The sequence below is a fragment of the Phytophthora sojae genome (assembly GCF_000149755.1).
Source record: "Phytophthora sojae unplaced genomic scaffold PHYSOscaffold_2, whole genome shotgun sequence".
Taxonomy (NCBI): Eukaryota; Oomycota; class Peronosporomycetes; order Peronosporales; family Peronosporaceae; genus Phytophthora; species Phytophthora sojae.
Genome location: NW_009258116.1, coordinates 4,320,781 through 4,344,364, shown reverse-complemented (window position 1 = coordinate 4,344,364; position 23,584 = coordinate 4,320,781). Strand labels below are relative to the sequence as shown.

The following is a 23,584-nucleotide window of genomic DNA, read 5'->3' as shown; positions in this document are numbered from 1 at the left end:
TTTTAACCCGAAGGAGGTGCTGTGGTATGATCGAGTGATGGCGGGGGAAAATGTGCGCCATGATTCAGCGAGGATCACTGCTCTCTCAAGTCTACCTGCATCGACTACAAGACAGGAGCTACAACAATTTGTATGCGCACTGAACTGGATGCGGGTGTCGCTGACTGCATTCAACAATCGAATCGATTCGCTAGTGAAAGTGATGGATCGGGTCTATGAGCAAGAAAATCCAAGTACGATACCTGAAGCTGTGCGATCTCGAGTGGGGCGGTGATGAATTCGCCTGCATCGAGCGGTGCACGGCTGCGTTGCAGCATGCTCTGCTACTGGCGTACCCAGACCCCACCAAGCTTCTTTCTGTCTACACGAATGCGAGTGACGATCATTAGGGTGATTTAATTACACGGATTCCGCGTGGCCATGCGGTTCGGCCTATTAGCGAGCAAGAACACCAACCACTGACAAAGCTGAGTGGTTCATTTTCGGGAGCCGCTATCCGGAGGGCTAAAGTTGGAAAATGAAGCATATGTAATTATCGATATGCGCGCCAACGGACTGACTACCACTTGCTCCGTCCTAACGGGTTTGAACTCTGTTTTACTGACCTCCATAATCTACACTTTATCTTCCATCCTGGGCGATTGGTACGGTGGAGGTAGTTGAGAGAAACGTTGCGGTGCTGCCTTGGCCTGCTATCAGAATGGAGGCTGCAGCCACGGGAGTAGACACGTGTGGTAAAACTCGTTCAAATGGTGTTGAACCACACACCATCACCAGGATTGGGGGAGTTGCCCTTGTAACTGCTATGGCTAGATGAAGACGATGGGACCCGGTTTTAATATTGCAATTCCGGGCCCTGTAAAAAAAAAAACTCTTGAGTAACCCAATCCACCCAGCGAGAGCATGCCGAGCAACTGCAGCTAAAGCACACACAGACGCAGTGCCCGGGCGAACGCGGCGGCAAGGGCTGCTGGACGCAAAGATCGAGCCAAAAATAAAGGAACGGCCATGGCTCAGTTTGACGTTGGATACTACATGTTGTATGCTGATGTATAACAACGCCTATGTAGAAAATTGCGAGTGAAGTGGTGTGGGCCGACGGCGGTGGTCTTCACCACGCCCAACTGGATCTTCGAGATACAAAGTTTGTTGACAGGTGAGCGGAAAGAGATTCATGTTAGCCGTCTAAAGTTTTCTACAGATGCATTTCTCAAGGTGACTGGGGACCTACTGCTACACGTGGCCCACAGCACTCGTTAATACTTTACTAGGCACGCGCTAGGATCAACAGGAGAAGCGCCACGTGATAAACCCTTTAGCTCCTATGCTTCATAGCGGTCCCCTTAGACCTCTACCAGGTTTCGTTAACGATTGCCATTGGACAATATTCACTAGCCCCTACCGCAGGTCGGTTCGTAGAGGTCCATCCAGACCTCTATCATACCATCACCTATGTTTTCGTTACTGCCTGAGTGCACTAATATTAGCTCGTTAGAGGTTCCTTCCCTCCTTTGCACGCTCAACGCAAAACCGACACTGATGGGGACCTGAGAGGGGACTGGGAGGTTGAAGCTGACGAAGAAGACGACTGCGACAGCGTTGTTTCGGACGAAGGGGTGTCAGCGCACGCTGACGAAGGAGGCCATGATGGGTGGAGGAGGCGCTCCCGCCACCAACGCGTCCGAGCGCCGCGCCATGGCCGAGGAGTACATTGCCTCACTGCGCAACAACAGTGGCCTCCATGTGATGATAGCCGACCAAGTGGCGAAGGCGTACGACAAGAAGACAGAGTACGGCATTTTCTCTTCATTTTTTACGGCCGTGTTCAAGGAGCGACTTCGGAAGTGGACTTCGGACGTTTTAGTGGAGGAAGGGAACGCAAAGATCACTGAAGCGAGCGAGTTCAATGCTTACTTAGGCCTCGAGATCGCTATGAGCATCTGCCACTTGAATGAGATAGCAGAGTTCTGGTCCAAACTCCGCTTTCTTGGGCAGCAGGGATTCATTGAGACCTTGTCTAGAAACCGGTTTCAACAGATTCGAGGTGCCCTCACTCTACATGCACCTCAGCCGCCATCGTTCGACGAAGAGCGGGATCCTCTTTGGCGTTGCCGTGGAATAATGGAGCATTTCTAGCAACAATTTGCAGAGGTTGCTGCTCCTATTGGTGTGAGTAGTATTGACGAGATGACTATGCTGACGAAGGAACGGACGCGGGCAAAGACAAATATGCCATCCAAACCCGATAATTACGGGCTTCGCTTTTATGCTGTAGTGGGGTGGAGCTCGCTGTACGTGCACGCGCTATGGAACAACTCGTCCGGCAACAACATGCCGTCCACGCCTGCGGAGCGCTACACGAACCTGTTTCAAACATTGAGGACACCATTGTACAACACATTGCGGGTGGAAGATGCATCCATCGAGCCGGACACGGTGGCGACTATGTGGATTGCAATGACCGGCCATCAAACTCGTGCTCTGCAATGGATATCGCCTTGTTGTTTCGGATAACGTTTACACTCGTCACACATTTGCTCAAGCGCTGCTGAAATTTACGGACGGTGAGATGCACTTGCTGGGGACAGTGCGTATCAACTTGGTAGGCAAATTCCTTGGCAGCGCCAAGAGTGGCGTGGCCGGAGAGGCAGGAACGGTATTAGAGTATCGTTCGGTATATATTTGTGGGATTAGAGTGCCCCTGAGTGTATTAGTCTACCTACCGAGGTTTTACCTTGGTCCCCCTGTATAAGGCCTAACACGCCGGTACCCTTCCTTTCTGAGGGACTGCAGGGGGGTTGCGCGAAAGCGCTACATAGGATCCTAGCCTTAGCTCGTGGCTAGTGGTACAGGTTTTGGGGTTGACCGAAGATAACCTAAGGTGCACAGAGGCGCTTGCAACCAACCCGGTGTAAGGGATCGTTCCTGGTCTTCAGGTTTTGATCCAATAAGCGCTTACCTTTGCGGGTTAGCGTGCTTTTGGTGTCTCTAATACCTTTTGGTAGAAGAGAATTTTAGTGGTATTACCACACCACACCGGTTGATCGTGTGGATCAGCTGCGCAGCACTAATCCAATTAGTCGGCGTGAAAATCGGCTTGGAATGACGATGCTCACGTGGCTAATGGGTCTGGCAATAATAAACGCACAAACGCTACTCAGCACAGTCAAACCAGACGCAGCAAAGGGTGTATCCTTGCGTGAATTCAAACGCAGGATAGCCGACGTACTCACCAGTTGCGAGAAGCAGAACAAGCGTCGGCGTGAGTTGCAACAGAAGCAGCGCACCACCGAGACGCAGGAGGAGATAGTTGGCATGGACACGTCGCTCCAGATGATAACGCCCAACACCACCGAGCACAGCAATACAAGCTACTCTGTCATCTCTGCAGCGTGCGAAACATCAAAAAGAAGTCCCGATATGAGTGCACGAAGTGTGAGGTTGGTTTTCACGTGGAGTGTTTCCCGGCCTTTCACAACACAGACGCGCTCAAAAACTCACCTTAGCTAAGGTCTGCACTAGAAGCGCTCTGCCGAGCCTCAACCGACGACCCCGTCATCTTTACACCCAAGAAAAGCAACAGGACAATCACACCTATTGAGAAACTCAAACTACCAGAGCCATAAGCACAATATGCATCGTTCATACCTTTGGAGAGTCCGGCCAATACTTCATCATCTTCTTGGCCACGCAGTGAGGTACGGGTCCGCGCAGGTTGCCGGCCTTCTGATAGAGATAAAGGCGACTCAACTATCCCGGAGTGCGGCAAGGAGACGCGAGCGTATGACATGACACCCTCCAACAGATGGCCTTATCGCTTGGGCGGTGGCGACCGCAGCGCTAACGAAGCGCTAACGCTCGGCTTCCCGAACAAAACGCTGATCAACGCGGTTATTCATTCGCGTCGTTCTGTACATCCTGGGATGGTACCCTCTTTGGGCTTTTTGTAGAACTTGACGATTGGCCGCACAATTGCTCTGCGAATGCACAGGTGCTATCTAATGTTCTTCTCTATCAGCTCCTCCTTATATATACAGACTACATCGTCCCATACGTTTTAAGAGTACTCACGTCTTGCTGTACGTACCTTGTAGGGTCTAATCGGGTGATTATAAGGGCAAGTACTAGTATCGTAACTGCTCATTATCTTTTCTCAACTCTAAAACGATCAGTAGCAGGAAAAATGCGCTCTGTATGTCCCAACAATACTTTTACACAAAACAAACCTACATTTGCATGGCATCATTGTACAAAAAGGTTCAGTAACACCTGAGCATGGTAATCCTAACTTACTCATCCAGTCACTTACTTACTTACTTATTAAAGTCATTGGTTCATTTTAAGCGTCATTCACTTATTGTAATAACCGGCCAAAATGCCCACCTGTAGCAACCGCTTATTAGATCTCAATCACCTAATTAATCAGAGTATAAATCAGGGTATATATCGATTGTGATCCATATGCATCGCTAGGCTGCACGATTGCCCAGTAAAAGGTAGGCATTCTGCTCCAAACGCGTCTGTATCGACTGGTTTCACATAAATCGATCGTACCCACTCACATATGCATCGCAGGGACGCGATCGATTTACAAATCGATCGAGCTAAATTAGGGTGCTAATTAATCGTTTTACGACCAAAATAGGCAAAAGAAGCGGTTTTCACAATATTTAATTATTCAGTTAAACTAGATATCATTGAGTTTCACTTCCTTACGTTGTTCTTAAAAATAGTTATCGAGGCGTGCGTGGAGTGGCAACAATCATCCTTTTCCAGTGTAGCATGCGCACTAGAACAATGTTATTCCACTATCCCGTGAGGCAGGTGTGTTACGAAAAGTTGCTCCAGGAGGGGCTCGAACCCTCGACCTGCGGCTCATAAGACCACCGCTCTAACCAACTGAGCTACAGGAGCGGCAATCATAACGATTTTTGTCAATTTCATACCACCCTAAATTGATTTTTGTGTTTCAGCTCACACTCACAAGACCGTTGGAAGGGGTGCAAAATTTGCCAGAACGTTCTTAATTAAACGAAGAAGGGTCTGGTGGCGAGGATGACAAGAGAAATGCGAGTATGAATTGGTTAACTCTTCCGACGATTGCTCATCCTTCATCGACGAGTATGTAATGAGGTATACCCTCATTCTTTTTCTTTAGACTAAGGCGTAGGATTTTACAAGTTTTACGTCATAGTTTCTTCGCGCAAATCATATAACTACCTGTTCTAACCATTTGACGTTCAATCCACACACACACACACACACACACAACTTCAGGACACCATATTCAGCCGATTTATCAAACCATGTTCTCTAAGCGCTTGCACGTAGAATAAGACAATCTACACGACGTCGTTAACCTACTGATAGTCTTCTGATACTATTGTACTCCACATTATTCATTGGACAAGCCAAGCAGAGCCCCGCAAGCGGGGCTCTTTGAACAGGTCTAAGCCAAGCACGAGAGGCTGCCCGCCAAGCGAAGGGAGCCTTCCTACACAGCGTGGATGCCGACAGTCTCGCCGCGCGCCGGCGATTCTCAGTAGGCTCCGACAAGCCGCTGGAGGGGGGAAGGAGACAATGGAGGGGGCGAGGGGAATGTACATTTTTGTCACGAAAATGAGTGCTTACAATTTTATCAGCCACCCCCAGAGGTGACTGATAAAATTGTAAGCCATGAGCAGAAAAGCTCGAGGGAAATGAGCATCAGCAGTGCGAGATTGTGAGCACGTTTTTTTCAAGTTCGAGTCCCCCTATTATTAGTAAGGACGACTTGCAGAGCCAAATATATGCATCGGATTTAGGTTTGCTAATCAGCCGATTTAGCCAGAGCCGGCCGATTTGCTTACTATTCAGACGGAAGTCGATGTGCAACCGGCATTCGCTCCTTGTAGGCAAAATCAGCCGCGCAGACAACAATCGTTGCAGTCGCTCTTGGCTAGGTATTATAGTCAAGGCTACAATACTAACAGCACAACTATAATGACCCGGAAAAGCCGCACGCTATAATAAATGTAACTGAGATAAGCAAGCGACGGATTAAGGTGCGGTGTTGCCGCTGCACTAGGGCCGAGGTGGTATGTTGATCGAAATAGCTAGGTTGCACATAATTACTAGACCGATGAACGATTTATAATCCGATTATAATTGAGACATCCTCAATTTAGAGGCCTCTAAATCCTCTGTGAGCGATGCGTTACTGGTCAATTCAGCAGGACACACTAATCGGTTTTCACAATACGTACCGATATTTTTAAAAATTGGTACATATTGTGAAAACTGATTTAAAAATCCGATCAAGATAAACAAATTAGCTAACAAGGCGTGGACATTCCGACCGCGTTTCACAATACCTCATTATATACTCGTCGATGAAGGATGAGCAATCGTCGGAAGAGTTAACCAATTCATACTCGCATTTCTCTTGTCATCCTCGCCACCAGACCCTTCTTCGTTTAATTAAGAACGTTCTGGCAAATTTTGCACCCCTTCCAACGGTCTTGTGAGTGTGAGCTGAAACACAAAAATCAATTTAGGGTGGTATGAAATTGACAAAAATCGTTATGATTGCCGCTCCTGTAGCTCAGTTGGTTAGAGCGGTGGTCTTATGAGCCGCAGGTCGAGGGTTCGAGCCCCTCCTGGAGCAACTTTTCGTAACACACCTGCCTCACGGGATAGTGGAATAACATTGTTCTAGTGCGCATGCTACACTGGAAAAGGATGATTCATGCTCTTTCGTAAGACGTTACTTAGCCCCAGACAGCCTGCCGTAAGACAAAGCGTCTTACGTTTTGCAATCAACGCATTTTGGCTACATCTTGGTTTTAGTATACCAGTGGCTACATTGTATTTTGTCCGTCAAAACGTAAGACAGTTTGTCGGACAACAATTTGCACCATGCGATTGGCCAAAACTTTCAGAGGGTAGTGTCGTTGCGTGCGTTCCTCCTCGTGCCACCTACAGTCGAGCCGACGAAATAAGGCGCTCACATGTAGTCGGTAGTGCGGCCCTACTGCCAACTACAATGTACACGCTTGTTTGAGAATGGTTAAGAAATAAATGCACCCGAACCATTAGCCCAGCTTGACAAACAAAACGTTCAGGGCTTTATAGTGAATTCAAGTTAATGCATAACCAAATAGAGCCCCTCTTCCTCCGGTAGTGCGGCCCATGAACCCTGTCGTGTCCTCTGAGGACGCCTCCGAGCGAAGCAGTGCACGACGAGCGCGCACACATGCTCCGCACCGAGGCGTTGTCGGAGGGCGCGAGGGAGTAGACAATCAATACATTATGGGATCTTACCAAAGTCATGAAATGAACTGTTTTGTAGTAGCAATAAGGCAGCGTCAGCCAGTCTTGGTATTTGTATTTGTATTTGTATTTGTTGCGGTTTGCTTGGCTACCTTACTCCCGGAGGCGCACACTGCTGCAGCTCCACCTACGTCGGTAGTGGACACCACCGAGGCCACGTGTAGGTAAGCTGTTGGTGGTGTCGCAACCAAATAACTACAAAACGACGTGAGGGCCTCTAAGAGTCAAATGAACGGCGAAACTTCTCGGGAATACATGAAAAATGCCAAAGCTAAAGTAATTGATCAGCCCGGCTGAAGGCGCTTACCAGTTTGCTGGGCCTGCTACTGTAGTACTAGGAAATCTAAACGATTTAAGCTCGCCGTGGTGTTTTAAATATGCAGAGGGAGTTTGTTGGTGTCGCAGCGCTCCTCCGCACAGTTCTATCGAACCGCCAATCATTACTACCACTACTATGCTGCGCCCGATATTAGTCAGGATACGAAGTGCAACGAAATGCATCAAAAAGAGTAGCGAAGAGGAACGCAGGCCTTCCTAGCAGAGCCTGCGAACACTCTGCGCCTGGCAGTGCCAACAGAATTGGCAAGTCGTACTATTCGCCAATCAAATCACTAGATTTGATTTGTCGTCAAACTATCTTACGAATGCTCGACACAAGTGATTGTTACCACTCCACGCACGCCTCGATAACTATTTTTAACCCCTCAACGACCAAGGCATTTTTCGGATTTAATCGAATTTTTCACATGTTGAACGATAAAGCGTGTTATAGACACCGGGCACTTACTTTCACTTAACGTACGTGGCGCTTTTCTGAAAAACGCGACATGCGACCTCTCAGCAAATCCTCTAGCATGTTGTAGGTACAGCGTGGCTTTGCTAATCATGTTGTAAGAAATACCAAGATATCGAGTTTGAAAGGGTCGGGTAGTGGCCTTTTTATCAAGAGACTGGCCAGAGTAAGTAGAGACCTAGATCATGTGAGCAAAGCATCCACCTACAGTAACAAAGATCTCGATATTTCGTGACTCAACAACTGGATACCCAGAGGTTCAGTGTAGTCTGGACAAGCTATTGATCGCCCTGCTCTAGTGCAGCACATTGATTGCTTCTACTTCTTGCTTCACTAACAGCTACTCCTGTGACTTCTATCAAGCGCTCCTCCTTCATCACTTTGACCCTCTTCGCCTTGCCGCGCCTGTTAGCAGTATCCACAACAGCAGTATTTACATTTTGTATTGTTGCGTGTTCCTTGTTATATCCGAATGAGATGACTTTCTACCACCTGCTCTCCTTCTTCGGTTGCATAGGCTGCGTATAGGGCCAATCGAGTACCAGTCTCCGTTTGCTTGTTGATCTCATACTCTATATGTTGTAGAATACATCGTTACGCAACAGACATATCATGTAACTTACAACGCGGTATCATTTAATGTTGTAGAATACGTCGATACACATTGCCAAATCTTGTACCATACAACATGTTAACTTAGCCGAATCACAAACGTCTCCACCGTATGCAACCCATATAGTATTCGTCGCGCTCCTACGAAAAACGGCTTAGATTCCGACATGCGTAGAATCCCGCGGAGGCCGCCGTCTATACGAGTATCAAACGTTCCTACCAGTACGTCCAAACCACGGAAAGCGACGAGGTGGGGATTCAGTATACGTGGGTATTACTTATATCAGCACATGCAAAATGTCGTGGGAGGATATGGCCATGGGTGACCCTCTAGCGTCCGCTACGTAGAGTCCAGGATAGCGAGTATGCAGCTGCGGATGGACGTCCATCTTCATCTTCACTATCTACTCCGCGCCGCTGTCACTCACTAGTTACCTTCATCGCCGTGCGCCCAAGCAGCGAATCGCCGGCGCAATAGAAGGCGACTCGAGCAGCTGGGGACATCGAGCTACATACATGAGTTAGTTCCTGCTGTATGAAGCGCCATGTAGCATGCTTACCTGTGTAAAGATGGCAGTAGACGCATTGCTGGCGCGCTTGAATCTTCGCCATCCCTCTTGACATGAGCAGGCCTTTTGGCGTCGTGCCCAGCTCTGTCTGCCTTCTCGTCTTCATTTGTCCGGTGGCCGCTGCGTTGGAGAGATCCGACACGCGCTTTGCTTCCGTTGCCAAGACAGCGCTTCTCATGACTTGCCTGGTACCTTACTGCTACCGCTCGCTTCCATGATATTTCGTGCCGGCGTGTCCCCGGCCTTCAATGCTCCTTCATCGGTGTCTTGGGGTCAGCATTGGCTTTCCAACGTACATGCGGACGCAGCACCAGAGACTTAGTGCAAAAGTAAGGGGCATGTATTACCGCTTGCAAATACTTGTCCTCTAAAATAGACCACGCCTGTCTCTTACTATGAGTGGACACGAGATAGGCGAGGGCTGTTTTAGCTTTGTGCTTTGGTGAAGGCCGCTTTTAGGCCCAGAAACTCGGTTTGGCCTGTCTAGAATGGCATTTCTGCGTTTCCCAGCCGCAGAAAAGCGTTTTGGTCGGGAAAACAGAGCCCCAAGCTTGCATGTTAGACCAGTACTGGCGATATATATATAGATCAGACCTAGGTCTTAATTTAGAGCTGGCTGGATTAAAATCGAGATTATTGACGAGATAATAAGCATGCGTTGGCCAAAATATCTGCAAACGGCAATACAGTTAGGGTAGCAACTACTTACCGGTTGGCGGTGACATGGCAGGCGCTGGGCGCGCCCCGGGGCGGCTGGCGGGTCCTAGGCGGCGGCGAGGATCTTGAGCTTGGCGCGAGTCCATTGCACGCATTTCGACGGCACTATTGTTGGGTTCTGGATCCGGCGTTTTCTCAAATGGCCAGCAGCCACTGAATTCGGAAGAGGAGGCAGTGGCTGGGACAATTCGTGCTGTGTTTTTTTTGCACCGAGCCTACCTACCCCTGTGCATCGGGAAGGTCGCCTCGCTATGCTCAGGATTTGCTTATACTTGATTTAACTATGCTTTTGCCTTTTTTCGAGCCAATCCCTATTAAAACATGTTGTATTGTGAGAACCGGCTAAAACGCCCATTTGTAGCAACCCCATATTAGATCTCAATTGCCTAATTAATCAGAGTACAAATCAGGGTCTGATCTGGATCCATCGCTTGGCTGCTCGATTGCCCAGTAAAAGATGGACATTCTGCTCCAAGCGCGGCTATTTCGACTTGGCTTCCGCCTAATCTGCACATCCACTCACATATGCATCGCAGGACGAGTGCTAATCAATCGATTTACGAGCAAAATAGGCAAATGAAGCAGTTTTCACAATATGTCTAAAATATACAACATGTGACACGTTGTATCTGACTTACCCCCCCCCCACACACACAACGTAATGAAGTGAAACTCAATGATACACCATTTCAAGGCCAAATTGAGAGAAGCCGTGCTTCAAATTGAGAACTGCCAAAAGCAAATTGAGAAAACCTCCAATCCCGAATATGCATATCATCTAATCACCTTCAAGACCGAATTTATCGTACAGAGCAACTGACTTGCCCACTCAATGTTGATCAGAAAATTCCCTCCAGAAAATTTTGGCCGGGACAGTGCGCTTTTTCTTGATCTATCTTGTTTTGATTTTGGTCGTTTTTGTTTTGATTTTGACTTCTCTCAATTTGGCCTTGAAATGGTGTATCTAGTATAACTGAAAAGTTAAATAAGTGAATGACGCTTAAAATGAACCAATGACTTTAATAAGTAAGTAAGTAAGTGACTGGATGAGTAAGTTAGGATTACCATGCTCAGGTGTTACTGAACCTTTTTGTACAATGATGCCATGCAAATGTAGGTTTGTTTTGTGTAAAAGTATTGTTGGGACATACAGAGCGCATTTTTCCTGCTACTGATCGTTTTAGAGTTGAGAAAAGATAATGAGCAGTTACGATACTAGTACTTGCCCTTATAATCACCCGATTAGACCCTACAAGGTACGTACAGCAAGACGTGAGTACTCTTAAAACGTACGAGACGATCCGGGCCTTTCCATGCCTCACTTCAGTACGAAAAATAGGGAAGACAGAGGATATTGTAGCCTACAGGCGGAACTAAAGACTCAAGGTCTCAGGCTAGTTTGATCAGCTCTATAAAGGTGCTGTAGAAAATGCGGGTTTAGCTGTGTAAAAAGGTTTTGATAGATGACTGAACGGCAGCATCCCAGGGATTTGTTATACTTGCTTTTGGTGGGAACGCGATCATATGACGATATAAAAATATGTATTGAAGCATAACACTAAAACCGCGCTAGATGTAGTTTCACCCTTTCAGCACAGTACTAGCAACATCAAGTAGATAAGGACTCAGGGGTTTATGATCCGACAAGAGTTCTCAAGACAGCTAGGATTGCCAATTTCCCTGTTTTCGTTTTTAAGTGAGGCACGGAAAGGCCATACCGTCAAAATTTCAACTGTCCGACCGAGGAGTCCAACCAGTACCGGTACTCGACCAAATCACTTTAATGACATCTATTACATATTTAGTGACAACACACACTATCCAGTAATATTTCCCTCTCATTCAGCCTTTCCAGCCAGACAACGCGCGGACGACGACGGCAGCGGAGACGCGGACGGTGCTCGGCCTCGGGCGGGGTGGTGGACCCTGAGCCCGCTGCAGCAACAGCAAGTTGGACGTCAGCGGTGACTCGTACTGCTGCTTGGTCTCGGGTGGAGTGATGGTCCCCGGGACCAGCGCTGGCAGCAGCGACACAAGGGCCGGCACCAACGTGGAGTGCGGGTTGGTCTCGGGCGGGGTGATGATACCCCGGGGCCAGCAGCCCCAGGAGCAGGTCAGCGGCAGCGGCGACGTGCACTGCGGCATTGCGTTGCGCGGGGTGGCGGTCGCCGAGACCAGCGGCAGCACGACGAGACAGCAGCGGCGGCGGCGGCGCGGACTGCGGCTCGGTCTTCGAGCCAACAAGACAAGGTAAATACTGATGCGCTTTTGGTTGGGGGAATATTCACTTCTGACTTTATGGCTTGTGCAATGTTGTTTGTATTATAGTGTCAGTCAAGTGCGAGTAAATACACAAAGAGGCTCACCCATATTATGTTGTTGTCGTTCTCTATTTGATGGTGTTTACATGCTTGATCAATGTGCTGCGAGGCCGCTTTAACTTTGCTTTTCTGGAGTCTGCTTCTATGCTATGATTAATCTTGCTTAGGCTTCAGTCGAATGAACGACGGCAATGCCGAAGGCGGCGTTGGATCGACAACGGAGCCACGATCCACGCGTTCATGGAACTGTGTGATAAGCTCGTCAAGCTTTCCAAGCTTCTGAAACTGACGAAGCGCCTTCAACGCTGTACCTGCTGCGACGGCGGAGGAGCCGTGCGACTTCATGAGTGCGTTCTGTTGTGCTATATCGCCAAGCTCGAGCACTTCGCTTTTGTATGCAGGCGACGAAGTGTCAAGAGCGAAACCTTCAGGTAAGAAGAGCATGAGATACCCTGCGATGTGCCTGTACTCGTACAATGCTGTCTTCTTTACAGAACGCGACGCATACACGCGAGGCTCCGCTGTAAACCACTCGAACCAGATCGCCGACAACGACTGGGCTCCCTTCTTCTTCGGGCGTGTCGTCGTAGCTGCTACTGGCGGTGGTTGCTCGAAGGCAGGATGCGTGGCGTCGGCGTTTGCTGCTTGAGTTGCGGTTGTGCTGGTAAGTGTCTTGAGGTGTGCTTCAACAGCTAATATGCGCTCGTCGAGTCGTTTGTTCTGTAGGATTAAAACATCGATCTGCTCGGACTGGCGCTATATGAGATCAATCAACGCAGGCGACGGCTCCTCGCCACCACTAGCAGACGCCTTCGACTCAAGAGGCGTCGCGAATGCCTGACTAGTTGTCACGCTACACGCGAGCAGCTCGGGCTCACCGATGGCTCGTAGTGCTAGGAACTCACGTATCTTCGTGATGAGCGGGCTGCTTGGGCAGAGCACTAACATGTCGGGGTAATGCATGAACAGGGTAGCCGTAAGGACATCAGCGACGTCGTCGTCAAGGTTCAAAGCAGCGTCAGCGAACGCCATCGTGCTGGAAAAGAGAATTTGCTGCAACTTGCGAGGCGGACCAAGACTGGCGTGTCCAGAGCGGCTAGCGTTGGTAGCCGTGCGCCGTCCTTGGGCTTCCAGCCACTCAGGACGCGGGACACCTTTTGGTCGGGTTGGGTTGTACCAAGCATGTACCCGAAGGCCTTGTTGACGCGGTCCAACTGCCAGCCACCACGCTCAATAATCCGGTTCTTGGCCAAGGTACCGTCGTTGGCATGCATGGCCCCACCACGTCGAAAGGAATGGGAGGTAAGCTCCGGCGTCATGCGAATGCTTCGCAAATCGGCGAGCTTCTTAACTCTAATCAGCAACCTGTTGACGTATGCTTGTGCACCAGGAACTGCCCGCTTTGTCGAAGGTGCTTCATATTCCTCCATAGAAGGCTGGCCATCATCAACTTCCAGTAGTTCGATCAGTGTAAGCTCCTGTACATCATCAATATCATTTGATCTGTGCTTTTGGCGATGTACTGAGGGAACATGCGCTGGCTTGGTGCCTTCTGCATAACCAGCGCCACAGCCAAAGCTTGCAGAGGACATGTCAAGAAATTCGTTGGGTCGAGATGCCTTGGAGTAAAGCTGTTTTAACCCGCTTAAATCGAAGAAATAAGACTCCACCTAACATAAATGCACTCAGTGTTAAAATAATTCTGCTAATAACGTGATGATTAATTACTTACCAGGCAAGATGGATAGCTGGCTCTTCTCGACTGTTTCCGCGTCCGAGCTTCGACCGTAAAGGTACCACATCATCACGACTAGTGCCGCGTCGAGGTATTCACTCTCTGTCGCTGCCGTTGAGTACAGTAGAGACACCATAGCTTCTAAGTCTTGTTTAGAGCACGGGGGTGCTTTCTTCTCGTCGCCAACCTCCTCTCGGTTACTACAATACTTACCCAGGCCTGATAGAATTTTTTGGAGCTGAGATTTAACCAAAGCTCCTTGTAGCGGGTACTTATCTACTAGCCAATTCTTGACAGCGCAGCCTTCGCCTTGTCCTGCGCACAACACCACATAACAATGAGAATCCTGCTGGCTGCAACCAAGCACAGCACAAGAGCATCGGCATATAGACCGCACCGCGGGGAAGCCCATGTCAATGAGCCTGGAGAGCGCGGCATCGTCCCCTGTGTCCGTCTGCCTGGCGTAGCTCTCGGTCCAGAAGCGCGCCGTGCTCAGGAACTGCTCGTGGTCGTGCAGGTACATCTTGGCCACCTCTGCGTCCTGCGGGTCCGTGGGCTCCGCCGCCGAGAGCAGCGCCTGGATGGACAGCAGCGCCGTCTTGATGGTCAGCGCCGGCGACCACGCATCCTTGAGGATGTCCAGGCAGATGGCCCCCGTCTGCGACGAGATGTTGGGGTGCCAGATCTTGGTGATGAAGCGCATCTGCGGCGGCTCGAACGGGTATCTGCCCCCATGTAGCAGCAGCAGTAGCAATAGCATAGCAGGTAATAATACTTCGTTAGTATCTGGAGACTTGAAGTCCCCGACATCGCATCGTGTGTATTGGTACTTGGGAGGGATGACGATCTCGAGCTCAAAGTGGCCGCCCTCGTACGGCGTCGCCTTCGGGCCCTGGATCGTGCCTGCGTAAGCGGCAGCAGTGCATAAGTACAGCAGTAAGCAGAGCAGAGTGAGAGTGATACTGTAAGGATGGTGCTGGGCCGCACCTCGCAGCTCCGAGAGCGACGCGGCGTTGACGGGTACAGCCGTGACGCCCGATAGGTGCGAGTCCTTCTGGCACTCCTCCAGCTCCTTGCGCACGCGGCCTCCTGTGGCAGCAGCAGCACAGCAGACCGCAGCGATACACGATAGGATTAACACCCCTCCTCATAGCGGCAGCGGATGGATGGATAGGTGGATGGATCTCCCTCCCTCACTCACTCACCTGGTGCCATCTTCACGTTTCGATCAAAAATAAACGAAGGGGGGCATGTGGGGCAAGTTTTGACCAATGGTTTCTCGTTCCTGCCAAAAGGATCATTCTGATTGGTTAGATCCATCACTTCAACTTGCTCTGGACCATCATTCTTCTTCTTGCGCCGTCTTCGTTGGGCTGCTGCTGCTGCACCCCCATGCATCTGATGCAGGCGTTGGTTTTGTGGGCTGCTCCCTGTCCCTCACCACGCGGCCCTGCACCGCTGCGTGAACGCCAACGGCCGCCTGACCGTCGTCTGCTGACGGCGGCGACTGCAGCAGTTGAAACTCGGAGAGCGATCGAGAAATCTCCGAGGACCTAACGGCGGTTCGTCACGATGCAGCCGTTGGGCTTGGGCCGTCTCAACTGGAAAAGAAAACAACGCTGCAAGACCTGCGCAGCGAGTGGTTGGCACACTCCGTTCTACTTTGGATCGCGCACTCCTCGGTCGAGACGCAGTCGGAGAGAGAGATGAACGACGACGAGTTGCTGCACGAGGTGTTTCGCTTCAAGCACAAAGCCCCCAGCTCCCGCCAAGACGCGGCGCTGTGCGTTGCTCTGGCCAAGTGATGTGCTGCTTTTGTGACCGACTTGGAGGTGACGGGCGTTGCTGAGCTCAAGTGCGGCCGTGTCGAGCCCCTTGCAGACGACTGGGTCGTCCCGGCCTCCTACTTTGCTGCGCACGAGGTTGAGATTCTCCAACGAGTGGCCCGACGCCTGTCAGCATCGGGAGGGAGACACGCACGGGGCGACGTCTGGTACGATCCGTGGCTGCCCGAGTACGGGTGCGTCTTACAGCGCACCAAGCTGAACGCGACACTGGTCAAGATTGAGGTCGTTTTCGTCGACGGGTGGGAGCGCACGCTGCACTTCTTGCCAGCGGGAGAGTGTGTGCATTGCTCATTTCCTACCACCCACCACGTTCTGCATTGCGCTGACCTGGACACGGAGTTGGAGGTGAGATTTTCTAGTACATTCAATTCCGAGCTGCTTCGAGCTCAGGCGAGTAGAGGAACCGAAAGAAGTGCGGCCAGGAATGCGTTGGTGACGAGAAGGCTGGCGACAAGAACCACTAGAACAGTGGCGAAGAGAACGCCACTGCAAGCGTGATGGTAATTTGCCAGTCGCGGGATCCTTTTTGGGCACGCCAAAGATGTTTGATACCCATGGAGAGTCCGACACTTTGATCCAGTTCTTCTTCAGCAGCTCTGCCACAAAGATGTCCAATGCCTCCTGCTCAACCTTCGAGAGACGGAAGGGGGCGCGGTTGCTGGGCGTCGCACCTGGTTTCAAGACAACTTCGTGCTCGATTGAGCGGTTCCTGAGGGCCTGCGAGGTTTATATTGCGTGTGAGAGCGTGCCGCAAGTCTCTGCTGCAACGGCAACTTGTTGCAATCCAGGCGGCAACTCTGACGGAAAGACATCTGCGAACCCGTCAAGTACTGCTTGAAGCTGCGACGGCACGGACTTCACCATGGGCGACGTCTTCACTGTGACATTATACAGTTCGGCGTACTCGTCGGCCTTCACCTTTGTCTCAAACTCTGCCGCCGAGAGGACACACAACGACGATCGCATCACGGAATGGCCACACGAGGGTGGTCCGTGAAAACGCGTCCGTTTTGGATCTTCCCAAGTAACTACCGACCCTTCAGAGCCTCCTCGACGCCCCAAGAGGCCTCTCGATGACTCTATTGGACGATGAAGACTTGGAGCAGTCGCCGGGGATCGAACGGTCGTCTTAAGTGCGGATCTCGGGTCAAAGTTCCTGTAAGTTCGGATCGTACTTGAAGTCCTGGGTGTCGAACTTGGGTGTCGACGAGTCTTCGGCACCGGTCCAGAATGGCCAATCAGCATCCGCCGAACATTGCTGAACATGTCCCGACGACTCGGGTCACCACTGAAGCTTGGTCGTCAGCTCGATTCTCGTTTACCGCCAAATCACTACACCACAGCTGCCTCACCGATAGCCCGGACGTCTTCCTTGAGTGGTTAAGAGGAAAAGCTGTTCCCGTAGCAATTGGATAAACCTGTTGGTAGGATTATGACTGTCGGTGGACGCGCCTGCTAGTATCGTAGCGTGCGTTTACCCGTGGTCAGGCCAAGAGTAGTGAAGAAGTGGCCGTGTATACGAAGGGCGAGTCATCACCGAGTAGTGGAGGAGCGAGAGCGCACTCCTTTTATCCTTCCCGCCGGAGCTACACTCCGAGTTGTGGGTCGCGGCACATTACGCCGGCAGTTTTTTATTTTCATAATTTCTTACCGTAATTTACCTCCGAGAACGGTGGTAGAACGATCTTTGTGGATAGTCGTCCGTTTTACCTACACGACCTCTCAACCACCTCAGAGCTCGAAGAGGCGTCCGTTAGCCAGCGACCAGACCCGCGACCCTGTAGTCGCACATGCGAGGGTAAGATGAAACTCCCAATAATTACTGGCACATTACGACGTCATTTTCAGAATTAAATTTTTTTCAAAAAAATTAAGAGGCTATGTATATAGATACCCACACATAGAACATGACGATCGAACTATCTTTCGGAAAATACAAAGGTCAATCCATTGAGGATGTATTCAAGAATGATCCTGGATACTGTCGTTGGATTCACAACCAACCTAGTCTCAACATTAGCGAGGAAATGAAAATCTTTCTTCACTCAAGATTCCTAAATAACGATAACTCCTATATGATGACGTGGGGTAAGTATCGAGGCAAATCTTTACAGCAGATCAGTAAATTGGATCCAGGCTATCTCGATTGGCTAAGAAAAAGTCAATTCGGGATTGACAAGTGTCCAAAGCTACTCAAGGAACTGAACTAAAAATATCTCTTTTTTTACTTACGCTGTAGTGAAGTCTAGAACCTCTCCGGTTAGTCTATCGAACGTTAGTTCCTGTTCGCTAATTACGAGGATCAGCATATTCACACCTTGGCATCCGGCGTTCGTACCCTGGATCTGAATAGCCTGAGGTACATCGCGCTCAGTCAGGCGACTGACATCGGCAATAAGCATGCGGTTTGTGAGCGACCACGTCTGATAGTCAAGTAGACCATTTACGAGCTCAGGGGTTAGATCTCCGTTAATCGCTGAAATCTTAGCAATTTCGTTGGTAAAGTGGTGGAAATCATAGTCATGACTGATATCGAACACCTGAGTCGAGCCATACGAACGTTAAAGTTGCGAATCGACGACCCGGGCTGAAGCGTGTATGGAGAGCTATCGAAGGGGCTCTGGAACTGCTGAACAGTAGCAGAAGCAAAATTGTTTGTCTGTTCCGCGAATGGTAAAAGCACAACATATTTCGCGTTTTTAACACTTGCCGACAGCTGTAAATCGAAAGAAGCATTTAGTTGAGTCGAGGACTTACCAATACCAGCACGCTGGTAAAACCACTGTGCGTTGCAATCATTGTAGCGAACCTTCTTAACCGGCTTAGAGATAATAGCTTGAGGGTTCTCAAGATGAACGAAAGGGACATACAAACGAGCAGTAGTAAAAGGCATGTATGTACCATCGATGGTAGGTTCAAGAGCATTTACAACCGCTCCCCAAGCAACACTAAAGCCAGCAGATGCGGCAAGCACACCATTCATCGGATTACCGGTAGCAGAAGCGGCAATCATGACTGGACAACTATTACCAGACGATAGAGTAGTAGAGGTTAGCGACATACCCTTTGAAGCATCTACCGCGACTACAGACGTTCCCTGATTCACACGGAAACGCAGGCGAATTTGAGGGTTAGCCATCAAGTCAAGCTCACGGAAGATAGGATGCAGATCGGTGAGCTTAATCTTAAGCATGTAGTTCCACGTTCCCATGATTGCGTTAGCAGCAGTACCACCAGGTACGAAAGCTCCACGCGAGGTCTGGTTAGAAATGGTAGTCGATGCAGCAGCACCACCTACCGACGGCCACGAGCTGGAGAAGTCAGCGCCAGCCGTAGGAGGATTCGATAGAAGGCGCTTAACAAAACCATCATTAGGAATAGTTGCACCACCAGGAGGAGCCGAGACAGCAAAGGAAGACGAGAATGCCATGGTGTTTGAATATCCATCACCACTGGTAGATGCGGATCCAGAACTGTATGATACCGACTGAGCAGCGTCAGGGTACAAGAACGATTCAGCTCCGTGCTTTTCAATGTACTGAGGGCTGTAGCCAGTCTGAGCACGAACGTTGTTCCAAAAGAGCTTGTAGTCAGCCATAGAGACGATAGTCTTTCCGTTGAGTTCCAGACTCAGACTATCAATAACGTTCCAATTTTCGGCATTTTAGAGTAGCACATAGACGATTGGCAGCGACAGTTTGAGCAGTGCCACCATTCTTCATTGAGACCTTGTAGGGAAGCGTAATGTAGGCATCACGAAGGCTTGCGAAGCCCTCGGAACCGTTAAGCTGAGCCGTAGCATCGATAGTGATGACACCATTCTGGTACGAACCCTGATTTAGGTCAATGACGTGCGGTACACGCTTGCTCGAAGATACCTCGATCTCCGGGTAGCTCTTAAGCGAGCTATGGTAAGAGTACTGATCGGATAGTTGAGTTTCGCTCATCGTTGAATCTATATGGATCCTAATATAGTTTGATAAAATTAAATATTATGTCGCACCTCATCAAGCCAATCACCTCAGATCATGATCTCATCGAACTCGCTGAGAAAATGAACGTTCAACTCGATAATATATTCGAATCAAATGAGATAAAGTCCCATCTCCCCAAGAAAGGGTCATTTCGGATTCTACTTCGCCCTCCTAATCTTGAGGTAGGACACTGGACGGCGGTTCATAATGGTGAATTCTTCGATAGTATGGGGGAAGGACCACCAAAGAAGTATGGTATCGATCGATACAACACCAAGCAATACCAAGGAACCTATGGAGACTACTGTGGACCATTCTGTGTCCTATGGCTATATTCGAAGCAATACCGTAAGCCAGATGTATTCAAAACAATGAAAGATCTAAATTTGACAATTCTGGAATAAATTTAATTCAACGTATATAGTAATCATGTATCGAGAATTAACAATCTCTAGTGATATTCCTGCGCGGAAGCTTACCAAAGCTTTCAAGACAGGTAAGCTCAGCCTCACCTCAAGCGAACTAAAGGGTAGTGGTTCAGTCATCCATCTCCACCCTGCTTCGTTTGAAAAGGCGCTCAAGGCTCGTAAAGCTGGACGCGGTGTCAGACTCGACATTACCAAGCACGAAGTGAAGAAGGGCTACCAAAAGGCTCAAGGAGGCTCTATCTGGTCCAAAGTATGGGGAGGGATCAAGTCTGCATACAAATTTGCTAAGGATTCAGGTCTACTATCCAGAGCCGTTGATGCGGCGGTTCCTGCTTTAGCTACTTATGCTGGTCAGCCAACGGCTGCTGTTCCAGCCAGAGCTGCAATCAAGTCCCTAACCGGCATTGGTATTTATGATTCCGATAGCGACAAGGAAGGAGGTCGCGTATCAATGGCTGACGTAAAGAAGGCTGCAAAGAATGCTCTTGCATACACGAAGCGCAAGGGGGTCATCACCGACGCGATCGATGCTGGTGAGAAGTTCGTACTATCAAAAGCTACCAAGCCGGAACATGAGGATCTAATCAGATCTGTGCGAAAGGAGGTTCGTCGCCGCTATGGTGTAGGCGTAGCAAAGAAACGTCCAGCGAAGGGTTCGCCAGAGATGAAGGCTAAGATGGCTGCGCTCAGGGCACGTCGTAAGACTGGTGGTTCGTTTACGTTGTAGCCGCCCTAAAAAAAATACTCTGGATGTCTTTTTTTGGACGAATCAGAAGCATGATGGATACCGACGTATCTCTGAAAATCACTTTTTTATCATTTTGTTTATAGATACTGAGTGTAATACTAGCTCGAGCGCCATTATGACAGTTCATCCACGCATACTGGCTCGGTTTGTATGAAATGACCTTTCCAATAGCGGCATCACCTCTATCAAAAGCACTGACAATATCACCAGAAGCCACGTATTCGTTTTTGATCAGATCGCAACGAACGATGTAGGAACTAGTCGGGTGAATCTGAGGAATGATGTTCGATAGCTGAGCACTTGCAACAGTAGCTGATGTGGAGGGGTATGTACCCGCTGTGAGACCAACAACTTTACCGAATTCAGCATTATCGATGATCAGTCGAGGAACGCGGGTAGTAGTCGGCAATCCAGTACCACCAGAGGAGTATAAACCGGAGGTAGGTCTGGTCCATGTTCCACCGGTAGTTGGTAGAGTTGTAGGCGTAGGCGAGAAATCAAGCTGACAAGCGTAATAGACACTGTTAGCACTCATTTTGATATAGAATACGTTATCCCCCGACGGATCGATTAGATACGCCCCAGCATTGACAAGAGCAGTCTGAATGCTTCGGTTGATATCGTCATACGAATAAATACTATCAGGGAGGGATACACTGATTGTGGATGTAGTTGCAGCGGTAGGTACTTCAATTTTGAACGTTGTGTTCTGAAATTGCATTGAATCAATGTTATACTCGCTGTCATACATCGAGTATAACATTGATTCAATGCAAATCGAAATCGATTGAATGGCACATACTACATCGCGGAAGTCAGCCGCCGATCCGGGAAAGGAGTATTTCCAGGTTGAATTGGTTCCATCTTGTACCAGATTGGTGCTGTCGAGTTTGATAAAGCTGGACATATTGATTATATGTTTGTAGGCATATTTTTGTTTGATAAATTGGAATTAGTCCTCGATACGAATCGGTCTATCGAAGTTATACCTGATCTGACCCTTGACCGAATCAATGAAGAGCATTTGGCCCTTTCGCTCCGTGGATTTGTTGTGATAATAGACGATTGAACGCTCATCTACTCCCTTGATATTAAAATCTTTCACAACCATCTGGAGGTCTCGCTTAGAATTAGCTTTCAGGATCGCTACGTACTCTGAGTTCAATCTGATCATCTTGTCCGTTGCGAAGTAGCTGTGGCTTAAGAAGATGGTTGATAGCTTGAAGTGGCGCCCTCTAGTGAAGTAATGTGAGAACAAATTCTTCTGAAGAAGCTTATCGTTGCTGTAGTCATCGATGATGACGAGCTCAGGCTTATTGGAATTAATTGGTGTATGACGTACCCGTTCAACACTCGGAGGCGAGTCAGGGTCGGTGAATGTGATAAAGCCATCAAGCTTATCACGAATATAACTCCTGGTGTAACTCCTGGTGAGGATTACGAGCGATGATCGTTAGATGAGCAAATACGTGAGGAGAATGCTTGAGGATGAACATACATAATTTGTTCTTCCCTGAGAACGATGGCCCCAGAACCACCATTCTAAACAGCGCTTTGATGTCAAGTGCTGGAATATCACCCATAGAGGCGCTTTTGAATTTTTTAGGGATTGAAGCTCCGAAATCTGGAATACCACTCATGATTATCGTCTAAACTATATAGGATCAAACAAAGATGAGTTCAGGTTTTTCTTATCCTAGCCCGATATTCACATCGCCGATTTACTTTCTCCAATTGGATGCCAGCGGGTTTCTAACGCATGACTATGCTCAGACTCTTTATCTGAATAAGTATGACTATCGCTTGACGTACATTACTGGTGTCTCTCAAGGCGTAGCATCACCTGGTGTAGCGCTTGTCCCTGGAAGTGGTGGGAACATCAGCGGTCTTGGAGCACTACGCTGTAGTAGCCTACTGTTAATGGTGCTTCCGTTTCAGGCGTACCAACGTATGTAGCTGATATTACTCCAGGTACTGCCGCTATCAACAAAGCTCTGGTACTTGGTGCATCAGGTGAAATTGCTACTATTAGTAGTTGGAAGGCAACGTCGATTACTGGCACGCTGCAGACAGCGGCTCAGCCTAATATTACTAGCTTAGGCACGCTATCGTCCCTCACCGTGAGTGGAAACATATCTGGTACATTGGCAACTGCTGCTCAGACCAACGTAACTAGTGTAGGGACACTCTCGTCGCTCACCGTGAGTGGAAACATCAATGGAACGCTAGCGACGGCTGCTCAACCAAATATCACCAGCTTAGGTACGCTTACTGGATTGACTATCGGAGGCAGTTTAACCTTTACTGGTGCAAGTCGATCCATTACAGGTCTTAGCTCGCTAACTGCAACTAACATTACTGGTACGCTACAGACTGCTGCTCAGCCTAATATAACATCGTTAGGTACTCTAACCGCTGTAAATTGCTCGGGTAATGTATCGGGTACGCTAACAACAGCTGCTCAGCCCAACAGTACTAGCCTAGGAACCCTGAGCTCGCTCACAGCGACGTCGATAACAGGAACGCTAC

At 49.2% G+C, this 23,584-nt stretch overlaps 8 protein-coding genes and 2 non-coding genes across 10 annotated transcripts; 7 read left to right on the top strand and 3 right to left on the bottom strand.

Annotated features, from left to right (window-relative positions):
• Positions 1 to 1,932: 1,932 nt before the first annotated feature.
• Positions 1,933 to 2,136, top strand: PHYSODRAFT_483052 (hypothetical protein; the record flags this gene model as incomplete). The annotated part of the gene is made up of 1 exon (XM_009521104.1): positions 1,933 to 2,136. The coding sequence occupies one exon, from the start codon at positions 1,933 to 1,935 to the stop codon at positions 2,134 to 2,136; it is 204 nt and encodes a 67-aa protein (XP_009519399.1).
• An 81-nt stretch (positions 2,137 to 2,217) lies between these two features.
• On the top strand, positions 2,218 to 2,424 carry PHYSODRAFT_405929 (hypothetical protein; the record flags this gene model as incomplete). The annotated part of the gene is made up of 1 exon (XM_009521103.1): positions 2,218 to 2,424. A coding segment is annotated over one exon (207 nt), but the record flags the coding sequence as incomplete, so codon positions are not given.
• A 2,416-nt stretch (positions 2,425 to 4,840) lies between these two features.
• Positions 4,841 to 4,914, bottom strand: PHYSODRAFT_t415. Its single transcript has one exon. It is a non-coding gene; the product is annotated as a tRNA-Ile (tRNA).
• A 1,658-nt stretch (positions 4,915 to 6,572) lies between these two features.
• On the top strand, positions 6,573 to 6,646 carry PHYSODRAFT_t526. The gene has a single exon. It is a non-coding gene; the product is annotated as a tRNA-Ile (tRNA).
• Positions 6,647 to 14,352: 7,706 nt separating this feature from the next.
• PHYSODRAFT_261502 (hypothetical protein) lies at positions 14,353 to 15,273 on the bottom strand (the record flags this gene model as incomplete). The annotated part of the gene is made up of 5 exons (XM_009521102.1): positions 14,353 to 14,373; positions 14,456 to 14,783; positions 14,889 to 14,961; positions 15,046 to 15,147; positions 15,264 to 15,273. Coding segments are annotated over 5 exons (534 nt in total), but the record flags the coding sequence as incomplete, so codon positions are not given.
• A 2,539-nt stretch (positions 15,274 to 17,812) lies between these two features.
• Positions 17,813 to 18,115, top strand: PHYSODRAFT_486101 (hypothetical protein; the record flags this gene model as incomplete). The annotated part of the gene is made up of 1 exon (XM_009521101.1): positions 17,813 to 18,115. One exon carries the CDS (start codon positions 17,813 to 17,815, stop codon positions 18,113 to 18,115), a length of 303 nt encoding a protein of 100 aa, XP_009519396.1.
• A 1,844-nt stretch (positions 18,116 to 19,959) lies between these two features.
• On the top strand, positions 19,960 to 20,283 carry PHYSODRAFT_478628 (hypothetical protein; the record flags this gene model as incomplete). The annotated part of the gene is made up of 1 exon (XM_009521100.1): positions 19,960 to 20,283. One exon carries the CDS (start codon positions 19,960 to 19,962, stop codon positions 20,281 to 20,283), a length of 324 nt encoding a protein of 107 aa, XP_009519395.1.
• Positions 20,284 to 20,308: 25 nt separating this feature from the next.
• On the top strand, positions 20,309 to 20,941 carry PHYSODRAFT_463581 (hypothetical protein; the record flags this gene model as incomplete). The annotated part of the gene is made up of 1 exon (XM_009521099.1): positions 20,309 to 20,941. A coding segment is annotated over one exon (633 nt), but the record flags the coding sequence as incomplete, so codon positions are not given.
• Positions 20,942 to 21,023: 82 nt separating this feature from the next.
• On the bottom strand, positions 21,024 to 21,962 carry PHYSODRAFT_483915 (hypothetical protein; the record flags this gene model as incomplete). The annotated part of the gene is made up of 2 exons (XM_009521098.1): positions 21,024 to 21,576; positions 21,634 to 21,962. The coding sequence occupies 2 exons, from the start codon at positions 21,960 to 21,962 to the stop codon at positions 21,024 to 21,026; spliced, it is 882 nt and encodes a 293-aa protein (XP_009519393.1).
• Positions 21,963 to 22,729: 767 nt separating this feature from the next.
• Positions 22,730 to 23,011, top strand: PHYSODRAFT_481306 (hypothetical protein; the record flags this gene model as incomplete). Its single annotated transcript, XM_009521097.1, has 1 exon — positions 22,730 to 23,011. One exon carries the CDS (start codon positions 22,730 to 22,732, stop codon positions 23,009 to 23,011), a length of 282 nt encoding a protein of 93 aa, XP_009519392.1.
• Between the last annotated feature and the right edge of the window lie 573 nt (positions 23,012 to 23,584).